The sequence below is a fragment of the Rhinopithecus roxellana genome, chromosome 18 (assembly GCF_007565055.1).
Source record: "Rhinopithecus roxellana isolate Shanxi Qingling chromosome 18, ASM756505v1, whole genome shotgun sequence".
Taxonomy (NCBI): domain Eukaryota; kingdom Metazoa; phylum Chordata; class Mammalia; order Primates; family Cercopithecidae; genus Rhinopithecus; species Rhinopithecus roxellana.
Window position 1 is genome coordinate 41,186,892 of NC_044566.1, and position 27,108 is coordinate 41,213,999.

The window sequence follows — 27,108 nt, forward strand, 5'->3', positions numbered from 1 at the left end:
GATTCAAGCAACCACAGATTGAAAGTATTTGGAGGTGGAGAAATGGATGATTGTGTCTGTATTGAATATGTACAGGCTTTTTTTTTTCTTGTCATTCTCTAAATAATTCAGTCTAATTCATATAGTATTTACACTGTGTTAGTGTTATAAATAATCTAGAGATTATTTAGAGCATATGGGAGAATGTACACAGGTTACATGTAAATATTGGGCCATTTTATACAAGCGACTTGAGCATTCATGGATTTTGGTGTTCATAGGGAGGCCTAGAATCGATCCTCCATGGATACAGAGGGATCACTGTATAATGAAGGTGGATAAAGGTTATAAATGGTAATTAAGAAGTGCAATTAACTGGAAAACATAGTTGTATGAGTTTAAAAACATTTTTTATTTTCCCTTCAATATTTTGGGGATTTTAGTATTATAAGAAAACCTGGGGCTTATCTCATTTGACCTTCTAAATGTAAACACACTTACACTTTGTCCTCCTGTCTCTTCTATGCTACACATGAAGATTTTAGATAAAGTTGGTTTTTATTTCTGGCTTTCTTTTCTTTTCATACTTTTGGAGTGGCTAGAGCATAGGCCAGTTTGCAGGATCAAGATAAGGCTATAACTTTTCATATACTTTTGAGTATTTAACCTATTATGCTCTTTATGGTAACATTCTGTCAGCTAAAACCTCATTAGGAATTTATATTCCCGGTATCTGTACTTCACTTCTGCCACCTTTTAGGGAGTTGTGTAGTATTACAGTGGCTATTTATATTAGCTTCCAACTAGCAAGGAAGTAGGAATAAAATGTCCAGTGCCGGGGGATATTCTTAAAACCATCGGCAATTATGTAGACAGATGCAATTTTAGTCTGCCCATATTTGTTACTGAAAATCTTTAAAAGTTGTTACTTGAACTTTAACTGCTTGCTACACTCTGTATTATAGATGTCTATCCTTGATTTGCTAGTTTTCAAATTATAATAGAAGACCATGGTTTTTAAATACTACTGCCCAGTTTTCATTTCTTCTTCCATTTTGTGGGAGTTTATATTCATACTTTGTTCACATTCCTTTCAACATTCAACTTACAAAGAGCATGAGAAGAAGCTATTGAAGTATTTGCTTTGGGAGCCCAGATTTCACTAGAGTGTTTGCAGCCCTTGAATATATTTTGAATATATTAGTTTTTTGATTTTTTTTGTTTTTTTCCTTTTTCTTTTCGGTTGTGGAAGGAACAACCTCTTTCCCATTGTTTAGGTATAGAGTGTTTTAGGGACAAACTAAAATACTGTACTGGTATAATAATTTGCTAATCTTTCAACATATTTTCTATTGTCATAGTATTGATTTTTCTATTTTCATTTCAGTTTGAAACATCTTCCCAAAGCAATTTTCTCTCCTTTTTAAGAAAAATTATACTGATATATACTATTCATTAAAAAGTAATTGAGAGTACTATTTATTTTTTCATACAGGTTTAAAAAACGAATGCTAATAGAACAACTGGAGAACTTCTTGGATGAAATTCATCGAAGAGCCAATCAGATCAACCATATTAATAGCAATTAAAAGAAAATAGAATGTGGCCACTTATTTCACTATCTTCTTCAAATACAAAGTAAATACAAGACTGTTGTGATCTTGCATTCATTTTCTGACATGCATTGTTGGCTATTTGAAATACTAAAAGCAAATTACAGATCCTTTTTCCATCATTTTACAGTGACCTTTTCTTCATTTTGGTTTATTTTTGTAATGTGAAAAGTATCACTCTAAAAAACATTTTTATTTAACGAACTAAAAATATTCCTCCAAATCTCTTGCTTGTCATTGACTCTTGCGTGTCAATTTCCCTCAGGTTCTATTTTCTTAAACCAACCTTTAAAATTGTCACCTCTGTTAAGGTTGAACTTTGCCAAAAAAAATTAAAAAGAAGTTACTTTGTAATTTTTGGGGAAAAAAGCACATACATTAAAACTAGGTAATGTTTTGTATATACAGTTATTTTGGATATATTATTGTAAGTTGTACAAATGTATTTTGAAGAATATTTAAGAAAAGCACTTTTGTTATTCCATCAATAAATGCTCTATTTTACTCTTGTGTGGTTTAGGAAATAATCACATTTAAAGTAATCATTTAAAAACGTCCTAAGATAATGGAGTTTTAAAGGCCTTGCTTTTTAGCATTGGAAAAAATACACCACTTGAAGTTTATGTTTGTTAAGCCTAACTGTAATTACATGTTACATAATCTGCATTGCCTTTTTACTATATGTTTGTAGTTTTTGTTGGCCATGCCAACATACTCCCATTTCTGCCTAGATTATGGGAATGACTTTGTCTGGGGCAGATAGATACTTTAAAAGCTATTTAAAAAGCAGACAACTTTGGATATTATTGGTTTCCTTCAACACCTTTTCCTTTCTCACTAGGATTGTGGGTGGCACAAAGTTGAAGCTGTTAGGGAGTGGTAGGTTTGGAGTGCACTACATACTCTGAAATATCTAGCCTTTAGCAGCTTTATGCCATGCTTGCAAAAGCCCACAACAAATTGGAGGCCTCTTTGTTCTGCTCTGCTGTTCTCACACTTAAACTCTGTTTTACTTATAAGCTAAATGTAAAGGAAACACCTTTAAGAAGACTTTCCTCATTTTGCATCCCCCCCTGAGTTTCACAGGATAAGGAAAACCACAGTATTCATTCTCCACCCTCAATTAAACATGGCCTAGAATATCCTTACTGAGGAAGCGATCTTACGGCCTGACTCACTCACCATTCATAGATCACTGCTGTGCCTTTTAGTGGTTTGGGGGTAACCAGTAGAAAAGAAGGTCAAAATAGATTTGGATTAAGAGTAGACAAAATAAACTTATAAAATTTAAAAATTGAAGTATTTTTAGGTTTATGATATTGAAAACCACATACCCTTAGCTTTTTACACTTTATCAGAACATTTTTTTAAATTTCAAGGGTATAGCAAAATTATAACTTTATGAAGAAAAGCATCGATGAAAGTGGAGAACATGCATTTAGTCTAGGGGATTTGAAACTCTCCCGATACTGAAGACAAACCCTGTCAAGAAAAAGAATTTAATATTATATAGTATTTTCATATGCAGTTCTTTAAGCTTTGTTTACTTCTATACAAATACTTTCAAGTAATGCAAGATAACAATTACTAGGTGGAATTGTTCAGGTAATTGCCTGTAGTCACATTGCTAAATTCAATGAGAGTTGCATAAAATCCAGAATATATTGTCTGTTCCTAAATTATATGTATTTAGATTCTGGGATTAGTAGGAGGGATTAGAAGTCATTCAGATAAAAATTCATACTTAACAAGAGTATCTAGGGAAGAGATTCAGCCTATCCCAGTATTTAGCAGCTTTCCCTATCAGAAAGTTTTATTTTCTTTTTCACAGATTGCTCATGACCTTTAATACATTTTTCTGAATGAACCCTGGAGGGAGGTGAAAAGTAGCAGTTTTGTTCATCTCTTCTTTTTGTCCTTTATCTCTCTGCCATTGTTCCCACCTCATCCTAAAACCTAGTCAGGAGAGTTTGAAACCTATTAGAACCAAAGGTTAATATCCCATCTCCCTCAGGCTTTTTTCATTTAAAAACAAAAACCAAAAAACTATGGGTATATTATTGTAGAATTACTGTTGGAAGGGGATTACATCTAGGGGGAACATCATGTCTTTTAGGCCCTTTATGTCACTGAATGACTTATGGCTCGACAAATGATATTCTTGGAAAGTTTAATCTTGAGGTTTTCAAATCTTTTTTTTTTTTAAATTCTCCCATGTTTCCCATTTGCTGATTGATTCATTAGTTGCTCTTAGTAAGATATGTCAGTTTGGAATAATGAAGGCTGAGACTCATTTCTAAACTCCTCCATAACCATCACCAGAAAAGCAGCCACTGTGTTGTGTGATGTGAGCTAATGCCTCCCAGATAGAGGTAAATAAAGTCACAAGGACTATTAGAATTCCGGTGGATTGTGGAACTGGTTTTGGATTATCCTTATATTTTCATTCTGATTACTGAGGCAGTTCTGAAAACGCCTACCATTGAAATAGTGGTGTGTCTTTTCCTTGTTTAAGGATTTTACATCATTTTTATGCACTTGAATTCCAAAATCAGAATCTCTCTTTTACCTATCAACCTTTATTGGCTATTGGCTTTTGGCAATGACCTTTCCATTCAAATGTAGTCCTGTCTCTTTGTTTCTTTAGGGAGTAGAACCTGTCCTTTTTTTGATCTTTCATTTTTTTGATGTGTCCTTTCTGAGAGAAGGTTCTCTGCTGCCTGTTCTGGGTGATAAGTGATATTTTCATCTAATCATTATGGGGTTGGGATGATCATGGTGAAATACTAGGAAGACATATTCTGTTGATGGACTTTTTCTCCCCAAATAATCCCAAATAGATTATTTTCTAGTGAATGGTTTATATCTTTCTCGTCACAAAAATGTTCCTTTGATTTCTAGCACGAGGTACAGCAGGATGCAAATGATTCTCAGATAAAATGATGTTGACAGTATTTCCTTAACAATTTATGTAAAACTATGCATAATTTTCATTATCCTAACTTCTGACATTTTTTCTCCATAAATAAAAGTAATGCTTGATGTTTAGTTAAAGTAGATCCACCTTTGCTTGATTTTATTAGTCTTGTTCTATCCTATTTCTTTTTAATACACTGTTTAGACTTGCCAACAACTCTTAACTGAGAATCTCTTTTCCTTCCTAGGCTAAGTAATTGTGAGTGGGGGAGGAAGAACATTAAGAGAAATAATCTAAAGACTTTGTTCAATGTTGTCGAAGCCTAAGGATATTTGTGTGTCCTTCTGATGTACTGAGGCTTTGCCGGTACCACACCATCTTTGGATTACCATAAGGTTATGTAGTAGGACTTAAAAGTACTAGGGCAAACATTTGATTTTTGAGAAAGATCAACAGAACAGTATAGAAATCCAGGTGCATTCATCAGAATACTAGGATCACAAGAGGACTACTCTGGTATACTCTAGTGACCTGAAAAAAAACTCTAAAATGGTAAGAAAGCTAGGGGACAAAGGGAAAAAAAGGGAAAGATTTATAATTTATTTTGCTTTCATAATTTTTCCAAGTATCTTCAGAAGTAGAAATCTATAGCATTTTTTAAAAATCTACATTAACTATATATGAGCTGAGAAAATGAGAAGGTAAAAAACATGGAGGATAAGTTTCTTTGTACTTACGAAATAGTTCCCTTTCTTAGGACACAAGACAGCAACTGGGAAGCTTCTGAAGCAGCTAGAAAGAATGCTTATTTTTGAGGGGATAGTGGACAAATGAGCCCTTGTTGCTAGAGAGACACTGATACATAATTTATCTGAATCCTGTCAAAAAACACTGTAATACCTGTATTAGGTTCTCTCAGGAAATAGATGAATGGCCGATCTGCTTTAAAAGTAGGAATCCGAGACCTTTTCAATAACAACAGAGCTGCAGGAAAGAAAGAAGAATCCCATTGCATTTTCTGTGCATTTTTAAGAAAATAACTATTGGTTATGAAGTAAGTTATATCCCATTTTTTTAAAGAAATCCAAGCATCCTAATGGCATTTCATTGTTTACTGTTGTGATGGGGGTGCAAATGGGAAAATTAAAAGATGCCATCTAGCCAATCCTGTCTCCTGTTTTGAACACATTCCATGGAATAAATTCCTTATTGAAGGTAACTTTCAGAATGATTTTTATAGGATGGATATCTCCTCTTCCCCATCATTTTTCAAAATCTTTTTGTTTTCTTTAGTGTTCCTTTTTAAAAAATGCTATACCACACCTGAACTTGGGGGTTATGGAAAGATTCAGAAGTGTGAAGATTCAACTAGGTAAATTTAAGAAAGGTAGATATGGGTGAGCAGTGTGACTGGGTATTCTCTGTTTGAACATACCTGTGGCTCCAGATGCCTTGGTGCCTTCCTCCAAAACTTCAATCTTGGCCTTGTGGATTGCTTCAGAAACGTAAAAGCCATCTTGGCCTAACCCCAGAAAATGATAAAAATGTGAGTTGCTCATTAACATTTTTCTAACACATTTAGAACACATTCTTTAAAAATGTACTTACAAAATTTATAGTATCCAATGCTGGTTACTGTGTAGCTAGGGAAAGAGTGGAAAATTCTTGTTTTTGTTTTTACTGGAGGCTCAGGTAGCTGTTTGGAAAATTCTTAAGGTTCAATATGTTACCAAACTTTCAAAACTTTTAATTTGTTAAATATATGTAATCTCTCCCAAAATAATATTCAGAGCACTGCCCCATTTTTTTCGGTGGTTCATTTTCAGAAATGATTTCTAGTTAATACTACAATCCCTCCTTCAGCCAGTATTTCCAAAACTTCAGTAGTCATAAGAATCACCCGGCTATGTGTTAAAATGCAGATTCTGTAGCCCAGGAATCATTTTCACCAAGCTTCAGAGATCATTTCCCTTGAATGTCTTTTTGGACTGCATTTTAAGAGCCACTTTTAAATGACAAAGTCACAGGATTTTATTACAGGCTTTATTGAGGCACAATTCAGAGTAATATGAATGTGTCTAGTGTTGCATGACTGCATTCTGTATACTTAGATGTATCAGTTATGCAATTAATATGCCTCATGGGCTAGAATCTACAAAGCAGAGCGGTTAGTATAAATGTTCTATGTGCTAAGTTTCACAGATTATAAGTTTAGCAAATAGGACTAAGTGATAATTTAGAGGAATTGGCTGATTTTTGTAAGCTAATCATTAACCATTTTTAAACAGCTCTAAAGATGAAAGGATACTTGATGACACAGTAAAAAATGAAAAATTTAGAACCAGAAGAAACTTAAGAAATCATTCAGTCCAATCCTTTCATTTTAGAGTGAGCTGTTAACTCATCTGAGATCACACACTTGAAAAGCAGAGTTGAGAATATTCTGATTGAAAGCCCACTCCCATCCCATCTCTCCACTCCACTCAAACATTCCCACCTTTCAGAAAGTGTATGCTAGTCAACTCCAACATGCCACTGGGAGGTATCTGTGGCATGAATATTAAAACAATCAGTTTGATGAACACCTATGTGAGGGAGCTTTGTTTCATCTTAGACTAATGCTTAAATTGGTTTGTTTGTCACACTCATACAGGAGATAGCCCATGAATGCCATGAGAGAATAAAACCAGACTAAAATAAAGAATATGCGGCATTCCATCCATCTTGTAAGTAAGGTGTGCACAGAATGTTGTGAGTTGGCTATATTCACTGTAAGGAACAGTTATTTTCCAGCATCAGTGAAGGGGACAGGAAGGGCCAGAGGAAGTAAAAATCAATAGAAACATTCACTAGTGTCACTTGTCCTAAAACCAGCAAAGAATTTGATTTATTTTAGCAGTTGGTATTTTTCTATAGGGTCTTTAAGAAACAAATTTCACTATCATTAATAATTATCTCCTCTTACTAGCTAATTAAGCAACCTGAAATGCAGTGCCAAAGTTACAAAGAGAGCTTTAGGGTTAAAGAATGGTTATTTTATGAGAGTCATGAGAGGGTTTTACTAATTTCCATGACTTCATTACCATATAGGATGGAGTCTGAACATTTTAAATGAATGTTGGTGAAATAAGCAGAGATTCACTACGAAACCCCTTATCAGCTAACATGTGTCTGTCTTAGTCTGGGCACCTTGGCAGTGTGAGAAATGGGACCAGTTGATGTGGATGAGTCTGGTTAGATGGTCCAGGCTATTTCAGTATTTTGAAACTGCAACTGAAGAGTTTCATTTAAATAGTTTCTCTCCATCAGACTATAAGAGTGGTCCAATAATTGACATATGTTTGCACAGCCATAAACCAAGGTCCATAGCCTATGCATGCCATGCCCCAGCATCAGCATCTTTTAAATATTATCTCTGGTAAGAGTTGACATTTCAAAAGACCAACATGTGATAAAAATGAGAATTTGGGAGTCATCTGTGGTTTTGCATTTTTCCTCCTGCTTGATCTTGTATTACAGATTCCTATTATTTTTTTATTGAGTACCTTTTGAAATATTTCAAAACTAATGAAATGAACCTAGAAGAAGTCAAGCACAAAGGGATTCTCCTGGTCTTTTTCTACTCCCCTGAAGTGTTGACAGCTGCTTAATGCCGTTGAGGGGCATACATCCTATTTTCCCAAAAGTTGTTCTCAAGATTGTTTACAGGTGGCATTCTATAAAAGGGTTCCATGATTAATTATATGTGGGAGATAGTAAACAGTTTTGCACTCATGTTTTCAGTAGGGGACTTCTTAGAGCTGCTAATCTGCTAACTTTTATAGTGAATCTCTACAGGACAATTATGTGGTGTTAAACCATGGAACCACCCACACCATTCTCTGTCCCAGATTTACAGGATTAGCATTTTGGGAACATACTTTGGGAAACTGTAGCCCACCATAAACCCGCTTGCTCCTACAATACATTCTGTATACAAAGCAAAGGGGTGATACTCTTCCTACCCTCCCTCCTGGCATACTCTCCACTCTTCTTCCGTAACATCTTCTAGGGTGTTTATCTTCCTTTTTAGACTATTAACTCCTAGAAAGCGTAAATGATGTCTTAATCATTTTAAATATTTCTTTGCCCAACTTACATTAAGAATACTTGGTACATAAATGTGTTTAGTAAATGCTGGATGAATTAATAATAGACACCCCTTACCACTATACAAATGGCCTTAATGTTCTTTAACCTTGTTAAACTTGTAAGGAAATGCCGATTGGTGTTTGTAGAACCATAAAGGCACGGCACAGGATGGGTCATCTGCAAGTCTCAGCCAAATGATTGTTTCAGTGCTTTGTTGGTGGAGACCATTATTCTTTGTGTGTGGCTGGTCATACTCAAAAGTTTAAAAGGTGTGGCTGGTCATACTTAAAAAGTATGACCATCATGTTATGAAGGTCATACTTCGTAACATGATGTTGTATAAACATTGTGTCCCTACATTTAATCTTCAGCTTCTCATAAATCAGGATAATCATTTGCTGTTTCTTTTGTCTTTACAATTATTATTTTCTGTAGGCAAAGTTAGTGGCTTTCAGAACTTGTTTCTAGTTTATCTTTTTCATCTTGTCACTTAGTTGCTAACACTAAGTGTTGGGGAGAGAGAGAGAGAGACATAGTATCCGGCCCAGGATAGAGAGAAAGAGTGCTAAGAAGAATCTGAAATGGCCTTTGAAATTAGGCTATGGTTAGTTGCTTTCTCCATTTGTCTCCTCTAGCCCACTCTGCACCTCTTTCTATTGCAATTCTGACCAGACATCTGGTGTGGCATGAGTTAACTTATACGTAACTTCCATACTCAACCAAACAACTCTGGTGGTTTGTTCATTTAAGTCATAGTAACAGAGAACTTGTACTTCTTACCGGGCAGAGACTGAAAACTACCTACTTACAAAAGCCAAGAAGAAGACAGTTTCTTCAGAGTTTCAAGTTTGTGCACAAGGAGTATTTTGTGGACTAGGAGGCATGGGTCTATATCAAAGCCTGCTGATCCTAAAGCCAGTGGGATTGCTTAAGGAGAGTATCTTTAGCTGGCATCTTCAGTGTGAGTGAAACGAGAATTACTCGTAAAAGCTGCATAACATCTAGTATCAAGGAGACTGGGAGGAAATTATACTCTGGTTTCAGTTGGGCCTTGAAATAATATTTAATGAGTCCTTCAGGCAGCAAAAAAAATATTTGATGCCAAGAAGGAAGAGATGAGTGACTTGTAAATGGGGAAAGAGAACTTGAGTAAAATGATTCTGGGACCGAAAGGCCAAATGTCTGCTGTGGTTGTTGCAGTTCCATCAATAGTACAAAACTGCTTGGTAATCCCTTGTAAACTGGAAGAAGAGAGGCCTGCATTTTCTGATCACTTACTCTCCGACAAGTTCTCTGCTGATGCCATACTTTATGTAAATGATTTTGTTTCTACAATTAAGGTGTGTGGTGAGTGGTAGCTACCCCCGTTTTAAGAATGAGGAAACTATTTCTTGGAGAGATGGATTTGGTGGCCCTGTCTCTAGAATATTAAGATGAAAGCCAATTTGGGCAGAGAAGTGGTTAGTCTCTTGATTATGTTTAAAGAAGGACATTAAGAAACAATACTTTGGTTGGCAATCTTTTTCTATAAAGGGCCAGATATTAAATATTTTAGCCACTGCAGGCCATATGGTGTCTGTCTCAACTACTCAATTTTGCTGTTGTAGCAGGAAAGCAGCCATAGATGATTTATGAATGAATGAGAGTGGCTATGTTTTAATTAAACTTTAGAAAAGTAGGTAGTAGGCCATTGTTTGCTGACCCTGCTTTAGGGGAACAAAACTTCACAAGAGAAAATTACCAGGCTGGCATGTTTTGTCAGTAGGAAATGTGAATGCAAGCTTCACACTTGGCACATGATAATTGCTTGATAATTATTAAATAAGCCAGATCTGCCTGCCTACCTTTCTGCTGGTTTGAGCAAATATAAGTAGATTTGAATTGCATTAAAAAAAAAAAAAAAAAAAAGAGGTTTGGTATCAAAAGGTACTTTTAAAACCAGGTTACTTATTAGATCTTGCCAGAGGAGTTTGTGGACCTTGGAAGTCTTCACCAATAGGGGAGCTACATGATGTGTGTTAAGATCAGTCCTGTTTGAGAACACAGGGTTGATGGCACATTAGAATATACTTTTAGGACATAAAAGGGAGAGCTTTAGGAGTTGTGAAGGGACAGTCAGTAAGCCCTAGTGATTCGTTGAATATAGTGATGTAGAAGGAAAGGTCAAGAATGGTCTTAAAGTTTTGAACTCTGATTTTCAAAATCACCACCAACAACAGGGATGCCATGGCTGAGCTCTGGAGTTGCAAGAAGACACTGGTTAGATTTTGCACATTATCAAACATAGAATTCTCTTAAGTTCTTCATCCCTTGCTCTTTCCTTGCCCTCTGATCTTTTCTCTTCAGTATTCCTCCTTTCCCTGAAATGTGAGATTATGCCTGTGTCAGTAAGGAAAGTTTCTGTTTGAGTCATTTGACCAAGTCAACAATATTTACTTGGTATCCCACTGTGTGCCCAGCATCGTTGTGGACACTATGCCCAAACTTGACTATTGCTTTGCTTATCTCTTCGCGTGTTCAGGCAATGAGTACAGAGCTGGTAGATTTTAAACTCTCTAGAATAGATTCTCACTCCTGTGTTTTATTTGATAAGTAACTCTGTCAATCTGGTCACCAAGACTTCTCTTGTGGGTCAAAATCTCAATTTTCCTGTGATTGCTTAAGAAGGAAGATTCTGAGCCAAAATTTAGAAAAGTCCACATTATGATGTTCTAGAATTCAAAATAGTGATTTTCAAGCTCTTCAGGTAAGGGAAATGTCAAGGCCAATGGAAATACCAGCTACAGTATCATCTTTGCACAGATAATTTAATATCCAGAGTAGAAACAAACCTGAGCCTCTGAGTTGGCAATAGTTTAGTTAATGGTGTCTTGAGAGGATTGTAGAACATAGGTTCTGGCATTCACTCCCTGTTTATATTTGATATAAATTCCCTATCATAAGCAAACAGCATGTATTGATTGGTAGTAGCAATTCAACTATGTGCAAAGAAATTCAACATGATTGGTGGAAAGGAGAACATTTTAAGACAAGGTTGTAAGAGCCTGGGTAATTTGAAGAAAGGAAATTGGACAGATGAGGGAGGTTTCAAGACTAGCTTATTAGAAGAGGACAGAGAAGGTATAGGGAAGGAGAGAGGAAAAGGGTGTAGAAACAAAGGGTGCCTGTGAAGCTGATGGAACAGCAGGAGGTCATAATGAAGAATCTATTGCTGTAGCAATGCCTTGGATCCACTCCTAGTCATGACGGTTGGAGGGAGGGTCACTTTATTGTATATTGTGGACATTGACCCCATGGTGAAGGTGGTATCTGAAAACCGTGATTAAGGCCTGAAGAAACATCCCTTCCTCACAAGATCTAACTCAAATTTGACTGTTAGTAGAAGCAACACATTTTTATATCAAACAGAGCACCTTTCTTATCTTTTACATAATGTTGACTCTGATTGTTTACCACTGAAGGCTCTGTGGAAACGAGAATCCCTTAATCAAAGTATGATAAAACTGCCCCAAACACAAGGCTAGAAAGTTTGGAAGAAGAACCATTTTTACCTGAAATTCCTTTTAAGTTAGCTTTGAGTGGATCGAAAAGATCAGTGACTCCCCAAGAATTTAAAATGCTTTTTAAGTTGAATTGATTTTGGATCCTAAACCTGAAAAGCAAAAACAAACCATCAACTTTCAAAATTCTTACTCAATTTGCTTTCATGCACACCACATGAAGTCCGAAGTCCCTAACTTGGAAGTCGGACTGGCTCCACCAGATTTATTTCCAGCTTCATCTTCCATGGCGCCTTCCCATAAGCCCTAATCTGACCACACAGAGCTCTTCCCCACCTCTGTACTCTTGTTCCTGCTGTTCATTCTAAGTCTTCCCATTGACTTGGATTATCTTTTAGTTATCCATTTTTCAGTTGTTACCTCCTCCTCCTCTTCTTCAGCTATTTTGTGACCTTTGGTTCTTAAAGCCCCATTAACACCTTGTTTTGCTCTTATGATATATAGAACATTCTGCTTCCTATTAGCGTCATTTATGATATTGTAAACTACCTGAGAAGAGTGGCTATCTCAATTCATTTTTTAAACACTTTTTTTTTTTTTGAGATGGGGGTCTCCCTATGTTGCCAGGCTAGACTCGAACTTCTGGCCTCAAGTGATCCACCTGCCTTAGCTTCCCGAGTAGCTGGGACTACAGGTGTGCCCCACTGTGCCAGACTCCAATTAATTTTTGTTTCTTAATAAGAATTAATATTTAATGAATGCTTACATTATGCTAGATACTATAAAAGCTTTATGTGGATTATCTCATTTCATCTTCATATAACTATGTTATTATTATCCTCATTTTACAGATGGGAAAATCAAGACTTAAAGAGTTTAAGAAACTTGCCCAAGATGACATAATGAGTATGTGATGGACCTCGATTCAAATCAAGCCTGTGTGTGTGCAGAGTCCATGCTCTAATCACCTACATTTTGCTACCTCCCATCTCGTGTGGCATCTCACTTATAGTAGGTGCAGAAAAGAGGCTGTTGACTAATTGCCTTATTGACAATTAATAGAGTATTTTATTTAATAGAGTGTTTATACTGGATAAAATCTATTTTCATATTTGCTGTGTGCAGTTTATGCCTTTGGAGCACAGTAGGAAAAGAATGGAACTTAAAGCCTTGGTTTTCCTAGTAAACCCTTTGAGCATAAAGAATCAGCACACCAATTTTATATTTCCCCAGGAACAAGGCTTTTAAAAGTTTACTGTTGAAAAATCCTTTAAAAGAGCTGCTGATACTATTTTTCTTTGAAAATATAAAAGATCAAAGTGAAAATTAGATGGTCTTTTTCTATAAATAATACAGAACTTGTAGGAGAGTAAAAATATTGAACAAGACCATTTAATATCAAAGGTCTTCATTGCTATACAAGACAATGTGACTCATACTTTAACCAAAAATATCATACTTTCTCATAAAGGTATATTTTTGAATCTTCAGAATAGTTTCCAAAAAAGAAATATACTTTCTCCAAATATGCTGACATTTCTCCAAAATATTTTTGGACCATCTCTTATGAAATTTTCTTAAATACTGAAAACACATCCTTTTTGAAACCTCTAGTTGCTGAAGCAGTGGTTATGAGCATGAACTTGGGAATCCAATGTCTGAATTTGAATCCTGGATCGAGTAACTACCTGCAAACTAGTTACTTTACCTCCACAGGAAGTTACTTTACTTCTGTTTGTCTCAGTCCTCATTTGTGAAATGACCATAATTGTAATGCGTGTTTGTAGGGTTGTAAAGATTAAATGAATGAATCCTTGTAAAGTGCTTGGAACAATCCCCAGCACAGCCCATGCACTTACTGTTACCATTGTGATTTTTAAATTATTTTTCAATTATATTGAGAAAGAGTTAATTAAGGGCTATTTGAAACTAAATGTGATTATGGTGGGTGATAAATTTTTTGTAAACTAAAAACAGCAGTAAAAGTGAGGTATGACTATAAAAGCTTACAGTGATTGTCTTGTATGGCTGTGAAGGCAGATCCAGAAGAAATGCTACAAAAATAACTTGATTTAAAAAATACCCTTTACCAATACCAGACAAGGATATTACAAGAAAGACAAATTACAGACCAATATACCTTATGAATATAGATGCAAAATCTTCAACAAAATACTAGCAAATTGAATCCAACACCATATAAATCTCACCATGACAAAGTGGGATTTATCCCAGGAATGCAAGGTGGGTTCAACATATGAAAACCAATTAATATAATATACCATATTAATAGAATAAAGGACAAAAGCCACACCACCATCTCAATAGATGCAGAAAAAGCATTTGACAAAGTCCAACACCCTTTCATGATTAAAAACAAACAAACATCAAACATACAACAAACTTTGGATAGAAGGTAACTTTCTTAAATTGATGAAGGGCATCTACAAAATCCCCACAGCTAGTATCACACTTTACAGTAAAAGACTGAAAGGTTTCCCCCTAAGATCAGGAACAAGACAAGAATGTCCACTCTGACCCCTTCTATTTCACATGCTACTGGAGGGTGAGTAGGACAATTACATGAGAAAAAGAAATAGAAGGCATCCAGGTTAGAGAGAAAGAAGTAAATCTATCTCTATTCACAGATGACTTGGTCCTACACATAGAAAACCCTAAAGAATCCACATACACACACAAAAAAAAAACCTATTAGAGCTAATAAATGAGTTCACTGAAGTGCAGCATACAAGATTAAGATACAAAAATCAATTATGTTTGTATACACTATAGAACAATCTGAAAATAAGTAAAAATTCAAAGGAGTAAAATACTTAGAATAAATTTAATAAAAGAAGTGCAAGACTTGCATATGGAAAACTACAAAACATTGTTGAAAGAAAGAAAAACTTAAAGGAAAGATATTCTGAGTTCATGGCTCAGAACACTGAATATTGTTAGAAAGTAATACTCGCCAAATTGATCTATAGATTCAACACAATCCCTGTCTAAATCCTTCCTGCCTTTTTGGCAGAAATTGACAAGCTGATCCTAAAATTTATATGAAAATGCAAGGGGCCCAGAATAGCTAAAACACTCTTGAAAAAGAAGAAAGTTGAAAGACTCACACTCCCGATTTCTAAAGTCACTACAAAGCTACAGTAATGAAGACTGTGTGGTACTGGCAAACACACATCTATGCCTATAGGATAGAATTGAAAGTCCAGAAATAAACTTACACATTTTTGGGCGATTGATTTTGAAAAAGATGCCAAGAAAATTCAGTAGAGGAAAGAAAAATCATTTTAACAAATGATTTTGGGACAAAGGGATAGATACACACAAAAGAATGAAGTTGAATCCCTACCTCATACGATATACAATAATTAATTCAAAATGGATTAAAGACCTACATATAAGAGCTAAGCCTATAAAGTTCTTAGAAAAAAACATAAACCTAAATTTTTGTGACCCTAACTAGACAATGGTGTCTATTCAAAAGAATATGGCATCAAAAGCACAAGAAACAAAAGGAAACATAGATTAATTGAGCTTCATCCAAATTAACAACTTTTGTGCTTCAAAGGACAGCATTGAGAAGTGAAAAGAAAAACCACAGAATGACAGAAAATATTTACAAATCATAAATCTGTTAAGGTACTAGTATCCAGAATAAAGAACTATTACAACTCAATAATAAAAAGACAACCAATTTAAATATGGGTAAATCATCTGAAATAGACATTTCTACAAAAAAGACATTTCTCCAAGTACATGAAAAGATGCTCTACCTCATTAGTCATTAGGGAAATGCAAATGAAGTGCACAATGAGATACTACTTCACACCAACTAAAATGGCTAAAATAAAAAGATGGTCATTAAGAAGTGTTGACAAGGATGTGGAGAAACTGGATTCCACACACATTGCTGGTAGGAATGTAAAATGGTGCAGTGACTTGGAAAACAGTCTGGTAGTTCTTCAAAAGGTAAAATGTAGGGTTACCACATGACCTAGTAATTGCATTCTTAGGTGTATATCCAAGAGAATTGAAAATATATATACACAAAAAAATGTACACTTGATTGTTTCTAGTTGCCAACAAGTTAAAACAAGCCAAAATGTGTCTAGGCACCCAAATATCTATAAATTGATGAATAGGTAAACAAAATGTAGTATATCAATATAATGGAATATTATTCAGTCATAAAAAGGAAGATAGTATTGATTCATGCTACTATGAACCTTGAAAATATTATGCAAATAAGCCAGACACAAAAGGCCACATATTGTATAATTTCACTTACATGAAATTCTGGAATAGGCAAATCTATTGAAAGCAAGTAGATCAGAGGTTGCTGGGAGGTGGGGAGGGGAGTTGGGAGTGACTACTAATGGATATGGGGTTTCTTTTTGAGGTGATGAAAAGGTTCTGGAATTAGTAGTGATGGTTGCACAACTTTGTGAATATACTAAAAACCTCTGAATTGTGTACTTTCAAAGAGTGAATTTTATAATATGTGAATTATATCTTGATTTTTTAAAAAAGAAACACTCCTAGAAAAGCATAAACCACACACCATGATAATCAGCAGCTCCTGGGAGGAAGGGCAAAACTCATTTTGAATATGTGGGATCTGGTGGATTTTAAGAAGATATATATTATGTCTAATATCAAAACATTGCTCAGCCTTCTATGTTGACCTGATAATCAAATGTTTTATTCATTACATACATATTTGACATTATTAGTCTTTCTTGTGGGACATCACATGATTGTGGTTATAAATAACCCTTAACACATTCTTGGTTTTCTTGATTATTTCTTTTTTTTTTCTTTTTTTTTTTTTGAGGTGGAGTCTCGCTCTGTCACCCAGGCTGGAGTGCAGTGGCTGGATCTCGGCTCACTGCAAACTCCACCTCCCGGGTTCACGCCATTCTCCTGCCTCAGCCTCCTGAGTAGCTGGGACTACAGGCGCCCGCCACCTCGTCCGGCTAGTTGTTGTTTTTTTTATTTTTTAGTAGAGACGGGGTTTCACTGTGTTAGCCAGGATGGTTTCGATCTCCTGACCTCGTGATCCGCCCGTCTCGGCCTCCCAAAGTGCTGGGATTACAGGCTTGAGCCACCGCGCCCGGCCAATTATTTCTTTAGTTTGCTAAGCATCCCTCATGAAGATTAACAGTCCCTATGCACTTTTTTATTTATTTATACATAAAAGGTTACTTTGGAAGCTAGACCCCATAATTCATCCAGAATCTACCAGTGCACTGCTTGGTGATGTGTAATCTGAAAGCACATCTCATAGTCACACAATTTTGCATTGCTACCCACGGTGTGCAAAATTTTTTGCTCTTGTTAAACAAAAAATGCCTGCTGACTGTAGAGCAGGTCATACTAAAAGAAGAATGAGTGATTTGAGAGAATGAGAGGTAAATTCCTGCCTAAAAGCTGACTTTCTGTCTATCATGATCCAAAGCTTATACCTAAATCTAGACCTAAGACAGTTTTTACTTTTTCTGTTTTGTTCCCCAAAGGATTTAAAGCTAGCTTAGAAACAAACAAACAAACAAAACTTGGTTAGTTTTACTTGTGAAATAACTTAATTTTCCTAAAAACCTCTATCCTTCTTGGACAGCAGTCTTGGTAGTCTTAAGGAGATTAAAAAAAAAAAATTATCAGAATGAGGTTAAGTGCTAACTAATAGTTGTGTACTAAGATTTCTGCCTTGCCTTGCCTTGCCTGCCTGCCAGCATTTTTCAGGATCACTGCTTGAGGGTTTGAGACTTCTAAAAGCAGAATCAGGACAGTGGAGAGTTCTCAGTGGAGCTGAGCATTTCCCTGGGGTCTCTTCCAGGGAAGAGCTGCTCCAAGATGAGGCCCACCGTCTGTCTCTTAAACCCAAAAAGGTTGTGGCAAATTCCCGCAGCAGCCTCCTTTTTCTTTCTACTTTTGACATGGAACGCTGCTCTTCCTTCCCTTGCTGAGTTTCTCTCAAATATAATAGGAAGATTAGGGTTGCTTCTGCTCCCTCCCTGAGAGATCTGTTGAAATATTCATTCTTTGTGTTTTGGTTTGGGTTCCAAATATTTCGTTTTGAGAGATACCCTTTACCTTAGAGTTAGGTGCACCTTTTGCCCTGGGCTATGCCAGATCTCACTTTAGACCTTGGCCCTTAACTTGCTGGGTCTCTCTTTGTATGTTTTCCTTCTAGTGCATAGATTTATTTTTAACTCCTTGAGGGAGTACTGCCGAGGACTTTGCCTTTGCCTACTGGAAGCCCAGGCAGTGGAGAGAGGCCAAGGCAGCTAGTGGCTACTGGACAACATTCCTTGCTTAATGCTGGTCAAAAAATGGTTATAAATGTACTCTGATTTCAAATATATCACAGAAGCTCATCATTTAAAGAAGCCCTAAGAGGAATCTTTTTGTAAAGTTATGAGTTTTGCTAATATATTTTGTTTTGAAAAAGCAAAATAGAATGCTGCCAGTTCACTTTTTGATTTATATTTGTACCTATTGGGTCTTCTTAAAGGAGAATTCACCTCTATTTAGAAAGAATGAGAAACTTCTGCATAGAGACTTAAAGTGTCATATTTTTATGCCTTAATTTGGCATCTCATCAGAATTTTATCTGTACTTGCTCAATTACATAAGTCATCTTATCTCTTTGGTTTTGGAAAAATGACAGTTGTATACTCTTAGGATGGGATAAGATTTGGGGAATGTTCCTACAAGGGAACCATGAGCATTTCCTCTCCAAAAACTGGTTGTGGCCTAGGGCTGGATCAGGGGTCCTCGGGGGGCTCCAGTCCAGCCCAGTGAAGGCAGAATATCTTGTCCTGGGAAGACTCTGGGAAGTTAGTTTATTTCAGTCTGTGCCATGAGCTAGCCAGTGGTGGCTCTGAAATGGACTCAAACTCGAGGGTCACCTCCTCTTGGCCTAACTTCTGGGGGTACACATTAGACAAGTCATCCCAGTGGCTAAGCACAGACCCTAGAGGCAGACCACCTGTGTGCAAATCTACGCTCTTCTGACTGCTGGCTGCACAGCACCTGTGAGGGGGACTCAGCTGCTCACCTGGGCAGGAACACATCCATCCTGGCTCTCCTCAGGCTGGTGGTCCAGAGGTGGATGGTGCTGGCTGTGAGGTGTGGCTCACTGTGGCTCAGGGGGATGTCTTTGTCACGGGGCAGCACCAGGAACAGACTCACTGCACTTCCCAGGTAAGGCAGCTCCAGCACCCCCACCTGATGTCCTGCGGTGTCTTGGAACTGACCTGAGGGTACAGTGGATCAGAGGTCAGCTCTGTCCCAGGAGCCAGGAGAACGAACCAGTGCCAGACCCTGAGAGAGGCTGGCTCAGAGGACTGGAAACAATAAAACGGAGCATCCACCTCACCCTCAGGAGGCAGTTTCAGGCCAAAGACTGTTGGGTGATATGGTCGTTTTATAAAAATCCTAGACCTAGAGTCTTTAAGATACCCTCACAGGACCAGAGCCAGAGGCTCTGTAGGGCTGGGTATGGGGGGGATGATGGCATGTGCAGAACCACATAGAGTAGTGCCACCTTATCCTTGGCAGATATGCTCCAAGAACCGCAGTAGAGGCCTGAACCTGTGGATGGTAATGAGCCCTGCATATACTACGTCTTCTCGATCTGATAACCAACATGGCTACTAAGTGACTAATCAGCGTACCGTAGACAGCCTGGAGATGCTGGACAAAGGGATGATTCATATCTCAGGTGGAACAGAGAAGGACATCAGGAGATTTCACCAGACTATTCAGAAGGGCGTGCAATTTAAAACTTGAAAATTATTTGTGAAATTTTCCATTTAATATTTTCTGATGCGGATAACTGAAACTTCAAAAGGCAAAATCATGGATAAGGGTACAGTGTACTACTGTACCCAGTCTTAAAGGAACAGCCAATTCAATCCGGGCCTATTGTGCCTGCCAGGGTGGCAGTTTGGTCCAAATTCTACTAGTGCAGAAGGAAATGTCAAGCATGAAACTGAGTTTCTCTTCCACATCTGTGTCTTTTCACTGTCCTGTCAGAGCACACTGTCCAACACTCCTCTCTAAAGTCTCTGGGCACCCTAGTCTTTCCTTCTGCCATGTGTGCCCAGTCCAGCAGCTAAACCCTGCAGAAACACATCCCAATCCCTTAGGAGCAGGGACCTGGCCTCCTCTCTCCTGCCCTCTGGCCCGGGCTTCCTCTCCCTTTAGACAAACCAGCAGGGGCAGAGCTCACCGTAGTTGACCTCGGCCATTTGGTGCATCATGGGGACCTGAAGGACGAGGCCATGGGCACAGGTGAAAGGCAGGATCTGCGTGTCTGTGGAGGAGAATCTCTTCCGCCAAGTGCCTTGGAAGGACATGGTGCTCACAAGCACAAGCTGAGCAAATGCTGCACCAACTTGCTCCCACGGCCAGCCACCAGGGCCCTCACTAGGGCTCTCACCTGCAAGCAGGAAAGCAAGGGGGGCGTGGGTTAAATGTGCACTGAAGCTGAACCGAACCCAGTGCATGTGTGGACAAGGAGTTAAATGCTAAAGTTAAATGCAGAGTTAAAACGTGAAAATGAAGATCTTTTTGCTTAAGGTGGTTTCTCTTCATCTTACAATATCTTTTCAATTTACTTAAGAATATTTAATTCCCTGTCTCAGCTCCTTGTGCTGTCAAGGACCCAAGGCACCAGGAGCTGCTCTCAACTTTTGGGGACTGTTGAGTGATATGGTCATTTTATAAAAATCCTAGACCTAGATAGAGTCTTTAAGATAACCTCACAGGGCCAGAGTCAGAGGCTCTGTAGGGCTGGATATGAGGGCGACAATGACACCCCCTGCTGGGGGATGAGGGTGTGGAGAGGGAAATGGAAGTGAGAACTCAGAAGTCCTGACACTTGCATGACCACTCAGGGGAGGTAGGGGCAGTGAGGCATCTCTGGAGTTGGGTTGGTAGCATATTTATTAAAATCTGTTAATTGCAAATCGATACGTGTTTATAACCAGCTGTTACTGAAGACTCTGCTTTTTATTCTTTTCTGAACAGGTTGGGATGCTGCTACTGGTTCTGTTTGGGGCCATTTCCTAGGAATTATTAGACATTCCCTCCCCAGGCAGACCCTTGGAAGAAGTATGTGCTGTGATGGGAGATCCTGCACAATGTCGCCCCCAGTCCCCATCCTGCCCTGCTGCTGAGCTGAATCTCTCATTGAGCCTTTGCTTAGACAACAATATTCAAGGTATGGTCTTTGGAGGGCTGCAGTTAAAATTTCATGCAGTGCCAGAAAGAGGAGAAGGCAGACCACCCCTAAGGGGATAGTTTTTGTCCCAGCTGTTTATTTGTTTAATAAGCACACACTTTGTGCTAGGCTCTGTTCTAAGTGCTTTAGCAAATCCTCACCGACTCCTCCTAACAGTTCTGTTGTTATTCCCTATTTCACAGGTGAGGGAACTGAGGCTCAGAGAAGTTGGGCAAGGTCACATACTTATGAGGGGTGAAGCCACCATCCACCCAGTTAGCCAATGCAATGTGGATTGCATTGAAATAGAACCCCAGCAGCTCCATGGAAAGCTTGAATTTGAATCCAAGCAGCCTGGCTCTGGACTCTGTGTTCTGAGCAACTGAGCCAACTGCCCCTTTTTCTTAGAGGACAATCAGCCTGCATTGGGAGCTGCTTCTCTGGCCTTATGCCCTGGCAGCACAAGGATCTGAGCAGGGAATTAAACATATTTAAGTAAATTGAAAAGACATGGTAAAATATGAGAGCGAGAGAGAGAACTTTATCACAAATGATGTTAATTTTTGCATTTAATTCTGCCATCCTTGTCCACACACTCACCGCTTTCCATTCAGTCATAGTATACATATCACTTCCTATTCTCCTTTTTTTTTTTTTTTTTTTTGAGGCAAACTCTCGCTCTGTTGCCCAAGCTGGAGTGCAGTGATGCAGTCTTGCCTCACTGCCACCTCTGCCTCCCAGGTTCAAGTGATTCTCCTGCCTCAGCCTCCCCGAGTAGCTGGGATTACAGGAACATGACACCATGCCTGGCTAATTTTTTGTATTTTTAGTAGACATGGAGTTTCACCATGTTGGCCAGGCTGGTCTCGAACTCCTGACCTCGTGATCTGCCTGCCTTGGCCTCCCAATCCTGTTCTGCTATTTAATCAACACTGGGTCTTGAATGTTCTCCACATTGCTGTGAAACTTTTGAAATGATCAAGGATGCTGGAGCCAGACTACCTGGGTTAGAATTCTGGCCTGTGGACCTTGGGCAGGAGGCTGAGCTTTCTGTGCCTCAGTTTCTCCAATTATAGAATGGGGAGAGTAATAGCGCCTACCTCTTAGGATTATTGTGAGGGTGAACTGAGATAATAAACTTGGAGCAGTGCTAACTAAATAAACTAAACACTCGGTAAGCATTCATTATTTTAATTATCTTTTGTAATAATTACAACTGCATAACATGCAGGTGCTGTGCTACACTGATTTACCCCTCATTGCGGGGCAGCGAGGCTGTTTTTAAGTCTCTTTATTCAATAACGCTGAGCTAAACATCTTATTGTGTGTAACTTTTTCTTAAATTATTTCCTTAATCTAAATTCCCAGGAAACCCTTTTTTTGACTCCTGTTGCATTTTGCTGTCACAGGTAGTTTATTATAGATGAGAGCAGAGCTCAGTGGGTGAACAGTTGCATGGGACAAAGCCTGTGGGGTCCTCCAAGTTGGGAGGCTCTGAAGAGCACACTTCTTTGTTCTTGTGTGTTCTTGTGGCTCATGTGTGTGTGTATGTGTGCCCATGTGTATATTTGTGTGGGGGAGGGTCAGAGCAGGAAAAGCGGCAGAAAGGGACTTAGTGTCCCCTTGTCATTCAAGGGTAGGATCTCCTAAGTGGACAAACTTCTGCTGTAATTGAAGATGGCCTGAGCACCATGGCCTCTGACAAGTGATGAGTGAGACTCTTTCTCTGCAGCCCTCTGACTTAGCCTTATTGAAATGGACAGTTTTCTTTTACCTGCAGTCTGTCTGGAAGCCCCTTCGCTAGTCTGGATGGCGGTGCTGTTGGGCTCACCGAGGTCGGCTGGTTCCAGGCTGCTATTGGCCCACCAGGAGACCTGCTCCACAAAGCAGGGGGACAGCGGTGTTCCCACTTGCACAAAAAGGCTGCAGGCCAGCTCCATCTCGGCACCTTGGCTGGAGGTGGGTATTGTGGCATAAACAGCATGCAAGAAATCTTTCACCCTTTGGTCTGTGAAAAATAAGTTGGGATAAGTTGACAATGGTGAGTGTGAGTAAGGAGTTAGCACAACCTCCAGCGCACATTGCATTGAGATGGAACCCCAGCAACTCCACTCTTGCTCATAAAGTTCATCTACCACACAAAGCCAGTTTGAAAAAGTCATAGCTAATGTGCTCAGGAATCAGCCTGGATCCACCAATTAAAAGTTGGGAAGAAACCATGCTAGAATCTGAAAGAAATCAGGCTGCAATGAAGTCAAGTAGAAAAACACTACCAACATCCTGTAGATGAATAGAGGTTATTCTTCCTTAATTTCCTGCCTTAGGAAGGTTGATGTGTGCTGGAGTAGATTTTCTAGAGCTGGGAAAACAGCAGGTCCACCATGCAGGGTGATGGGGTTTCAAACACAACATCAGGATATTTATGTGCAATGTCACAGTGACAATGATGAGAGGTGGCCAGGATGTTGTACTGTCAATATGTCTTGTTCAGGGCTTTAAATCCATTCCCACAACTACGTGTCATGAGCCTGAGTAACATTTGGATTCAGCCTTGTGTAGAACTATGCTTTCAATTTGAGAAATACAGAGGAAAGGTAAGAACTCCTCCCATCCCCCCTTTCCCTAAGACCCAGCAGACAGCTTGTGTTTTTAATGTCAGTGAGAGGCTGCAAGAATGTCGAGGAAATAATAAGCATTTGAGAGAGTCGATAGCTTCCACCTTCATGGATGGCAGCTGGACTTCTATTTATTTACTGTTTATACAGGAGATTGCTTCCTTCTCTCCATGATCAATAGTGGATTTTGTTTTCATGTTATTATTCACAAGCTGCAGCTTCCGTCCTCTCCCAGGCATCCCTTAGGCTGGAACGAGGGCTCTTGCCTGCTGGTGAGTCCAGACACAGTTGCATACCCCAAGCTTCACATTCCTGGCACATGCAAGCTGAGTGTTTCCGGAAGTGAAGCCCCTTTGCTTAGGCTGCTTCTACTCCCTTTTAGGCACAGCCCTGCAGTTATCTACAAACCCTCCCTGTGAGACAAAATGCTGGGTATCTTTTCCTCCACTACCTGGCTCCAGCTGGTTTTCACTGGGCTGAAACTCTCACTCAGTTGGGGTCTGTCCCCTCTGACACCCTTCATGTTGCAGAAGCCAAGCCAGGAGGCAGCAGCAGACCCCCGAGTTTCCTGGCTAATGTTCTCTGGAGACACAGGAATCCAGAGTCTACCCTTGCCAGGGCCCCCAGCCACGAGGCTGCAGAGGACATTAGTAGGCAGACATCACTTGTCCACAATATGTTCACTACCAAAGCTGCTTCTGAGAATCCACAATTGCAAAAGATTGACTCAGAATCTTTATCTCATGAATCAGCCTAACTTAAGTGCTTGTATTTGAGTGTAGTAAGAAAAAAAATGGATAAAAACATACTTATAATCAGATTTTACTCTATCGAGGAAGGTCACATGTATTTCTAAGATCACATTCCTAGGAATATTGACTGTCTGCAGAGAAGAACTGAAACACTTCCCTGGTCCATAGTGTGATGTGACCTGAGGAATGGTCACAGAGCTCTCCTCTCTATCTTTCCACCCTCTCTGGGCCAGGGGACCCACATTCTTTTAGTCAGAAATAATACAACAGCAGAGTACATTGGGTTGAAGTGAATTTTTGTGTGAAATCTTTTCTCTGCCCTAGCTTAGTTTGTCCATGCATATTTGCACACAGGAAGAACATTTTTAGACCCACCAGAATATGCAATGACAGGGTGAAAAATGCTGGAGGTTAACTGTGTTTATAGACATTGTGCTAAACACTCAACACTCCTGATCACACTAAACGCTTTTGACAGTTCTGTGAATTGAGGGCTATTATTATCCCCATTTTATAGATGAGAGAGCAGAGGCCCAGACAGATTAATAAAGGTGCTCAGTGTCACCCAGGTATAGGTGGTGGGGCTTTACTACCCTGCCCACCCACAGGGTGAGGAATGGGTGGGCTGGGATGACCCTACCTAGGACAGCTTCATTCCACTTGGAATGAATGTGAGGCCACAGAGCTCATAGCCTCTTTTTTTTTTTTTTTTTTTTTTTTTTTTTTTTTTTTTTTCTGTCTTTGCTGAATTCCTAGATCCTAGTCTAGGAAGAAAAAAGTATGTGCGTGAGTGTCTGTTTTAGCTGGAGCTGGTAGGTTGGTTCTGAGGTCAAGCATTGAGCTGAGGCACTGAGCGTAGGCAGAGGTGAAGCTGACCTGGCATTCGAAAGACTCATGCTGCTGCCGGCAGAGTTGCTCTAAAATACATAATCCATAGAAATAAGCTGGCAGATCTGGCACTGGCTAGAAGTCACAGATTTATAAAAGCAGGTTGGTCAAAAGCATGGGCTCTGAAGCCAGGCAGCCTGGGCTTGAGTCCCAACTCTGCCACTTATTGACTCTGTGACCTTGAGCAAGTTGCTTCAACTCTCCATGCCTATTTGCTCATCTCTAAAATTGGGATGATAATAAAATTATCCTCAACAGAGCTGTTGTGACAATTAATTCAATTAATGTTTGTAAGTGCCTCCAGCGCTGCCTGGCACCTGGGAAAGCATGATGCTAGGGCATGTCAAATGAAACTGAAACATTGCCACGAAACCTGTTAGGTTAAAAGGAAACCTTAAAATTCAAGGGTCACCACCATTCCAAAGTCTGAATGCCTTCTGTCACAGACCTGTCCAGTGATCACTATTCCCCACTTGCACGCCATAGGGAGCTGAGCTCCCTATCTCCCAGATAGCCTGAGTAGCAGAGTGAGCTGGAGAGAGTGAGTGTGAGTATGAGCAGGAGGGTGAGCTGGAGAGAGTGAGTGTGAGCAGCAGGGTGAGCTAGAGAATGTGTGAGTGTGTGAGCAGCAGGGTGAGCTGGAGAATGTGTGAGTGTGAGCAGGAGGGTGAGCTGGAGAATGTGTGAGTGTGAGCAGGAGGGTGAGCTGGAGAGAGTGAGTGTGAGTGTGAGCAGGAGGGTGAGCTGGAGAGAGTGAGTGTGAGTGTGAGCAGGAGGGTGAGCTGGAGAGAGTGAGTGTGAGTGTGAGCAGCAGGGTGAGCTGGAGATAGTGTGAGCAGGAGTGTGAGCTGGAGAGAGTGAATGTGAGCAGGAGGGTGAGCTGGAGAGAATGTGAGTGTGAGCAGGAGGGTGAGCTGGAGAGTGTGAGTATGAGCAGGAGGGTGAGCTGGAAAGAGTGAGTGTGAGCAGGAGGGTGAGTGAGTGTGCATGTGGGCAGGCCTCTTACCATGGACAGTGTACCCCAGGGCATCTGCCAGCTGCTGGCCAGTGTTCCCTTCTGCTGCAAACTGCAGGATCTCCAAGGGGAGGGACACACCAGCAGGAGAGATGACGAAGTTCGTCTCGTTTTTACACGCGGCCACGCTCTGGTAGAGGCGAAGTGCAAATTCAGTCTTCAGCAATGTCATTCCTTCACGGAGGTGGCCATTTGCTTGGAGGAAGCAAGAGTGAAGGAGGAAGAGGGTGACCAGGAAAGGTGGCATGGAGGCTGGGAGGGTTTCTGCAATTCAGAGGGAAGAGATGCAAGGTAGGCTGGAAACTGGTGATGAAAGAGGACTGTATCCCACAGAGGACTGGGACCCCCAGCTCTCTTTTTAGGGGCTGGGGACGGCTGAGGGAGACATGCATTGAGCTGTCTTGGTTACCCACCCTGAGGCCCACCCGCCTGGGCTGCAGAGCTGCACCCT

General features: G+C 39.5%; 2 protein-coding genes across 7 annotated transcripts in view; one reads left to right on the top strand and one right to left on the bottom strand.

Moving 5' to 3' along the window:
* The window catches only part of INTS6 (integrator complex subunit 6), a 120,472-nt gene that overhangs the window by 87,366 nt on the left and 5,998 nt on the right, over positions 1–27,108 (top strand). For 2 of the 6 annotated variants that reach the window (XR_004054651.1, XR_004054650.1), the window contains exons 18-21: positions 1,475–1,617; positions 12,992–13,151; positions 21,195–21,387; positions 23,168–23,346. Coding sequence is in view for 4 of the 6 variants with exons in the window: in XM_030921981.1 (XP_030777841.1) it covers positions 1,475–1,568 (94 nt within the window). In the remaining 2 variants the exon portion in view is untranslated. Of the gene's footprint in view, positions 1–1,474; positions 5,667–12,991; positions 13,463–21,194; positions 21,388–23,167; positions 23,347–27,108 lie in introns of those variants that run through there. The other 4 variants (XM_030921982.1, XM_010363813.2, XM_030921981.1 and 1 more) reach the window with 3 other exon arrangements.
* On the bottom strand, positions 5,302–26,904 carry SERPINE3 (serpin family E member 3). The gene is given in 8 exon segments (XM_010363811.2): positions 5,302–5,376; positions 5,378–5,493; positions 5,945–6,031; positions 12,192–12,292; positions 19,219–19,417; positions 20,395–20,604; positions 23,162–23,395; positions 26,649–26,904. Coding segments are annotated over 8 exon segments (1,278 nt in total).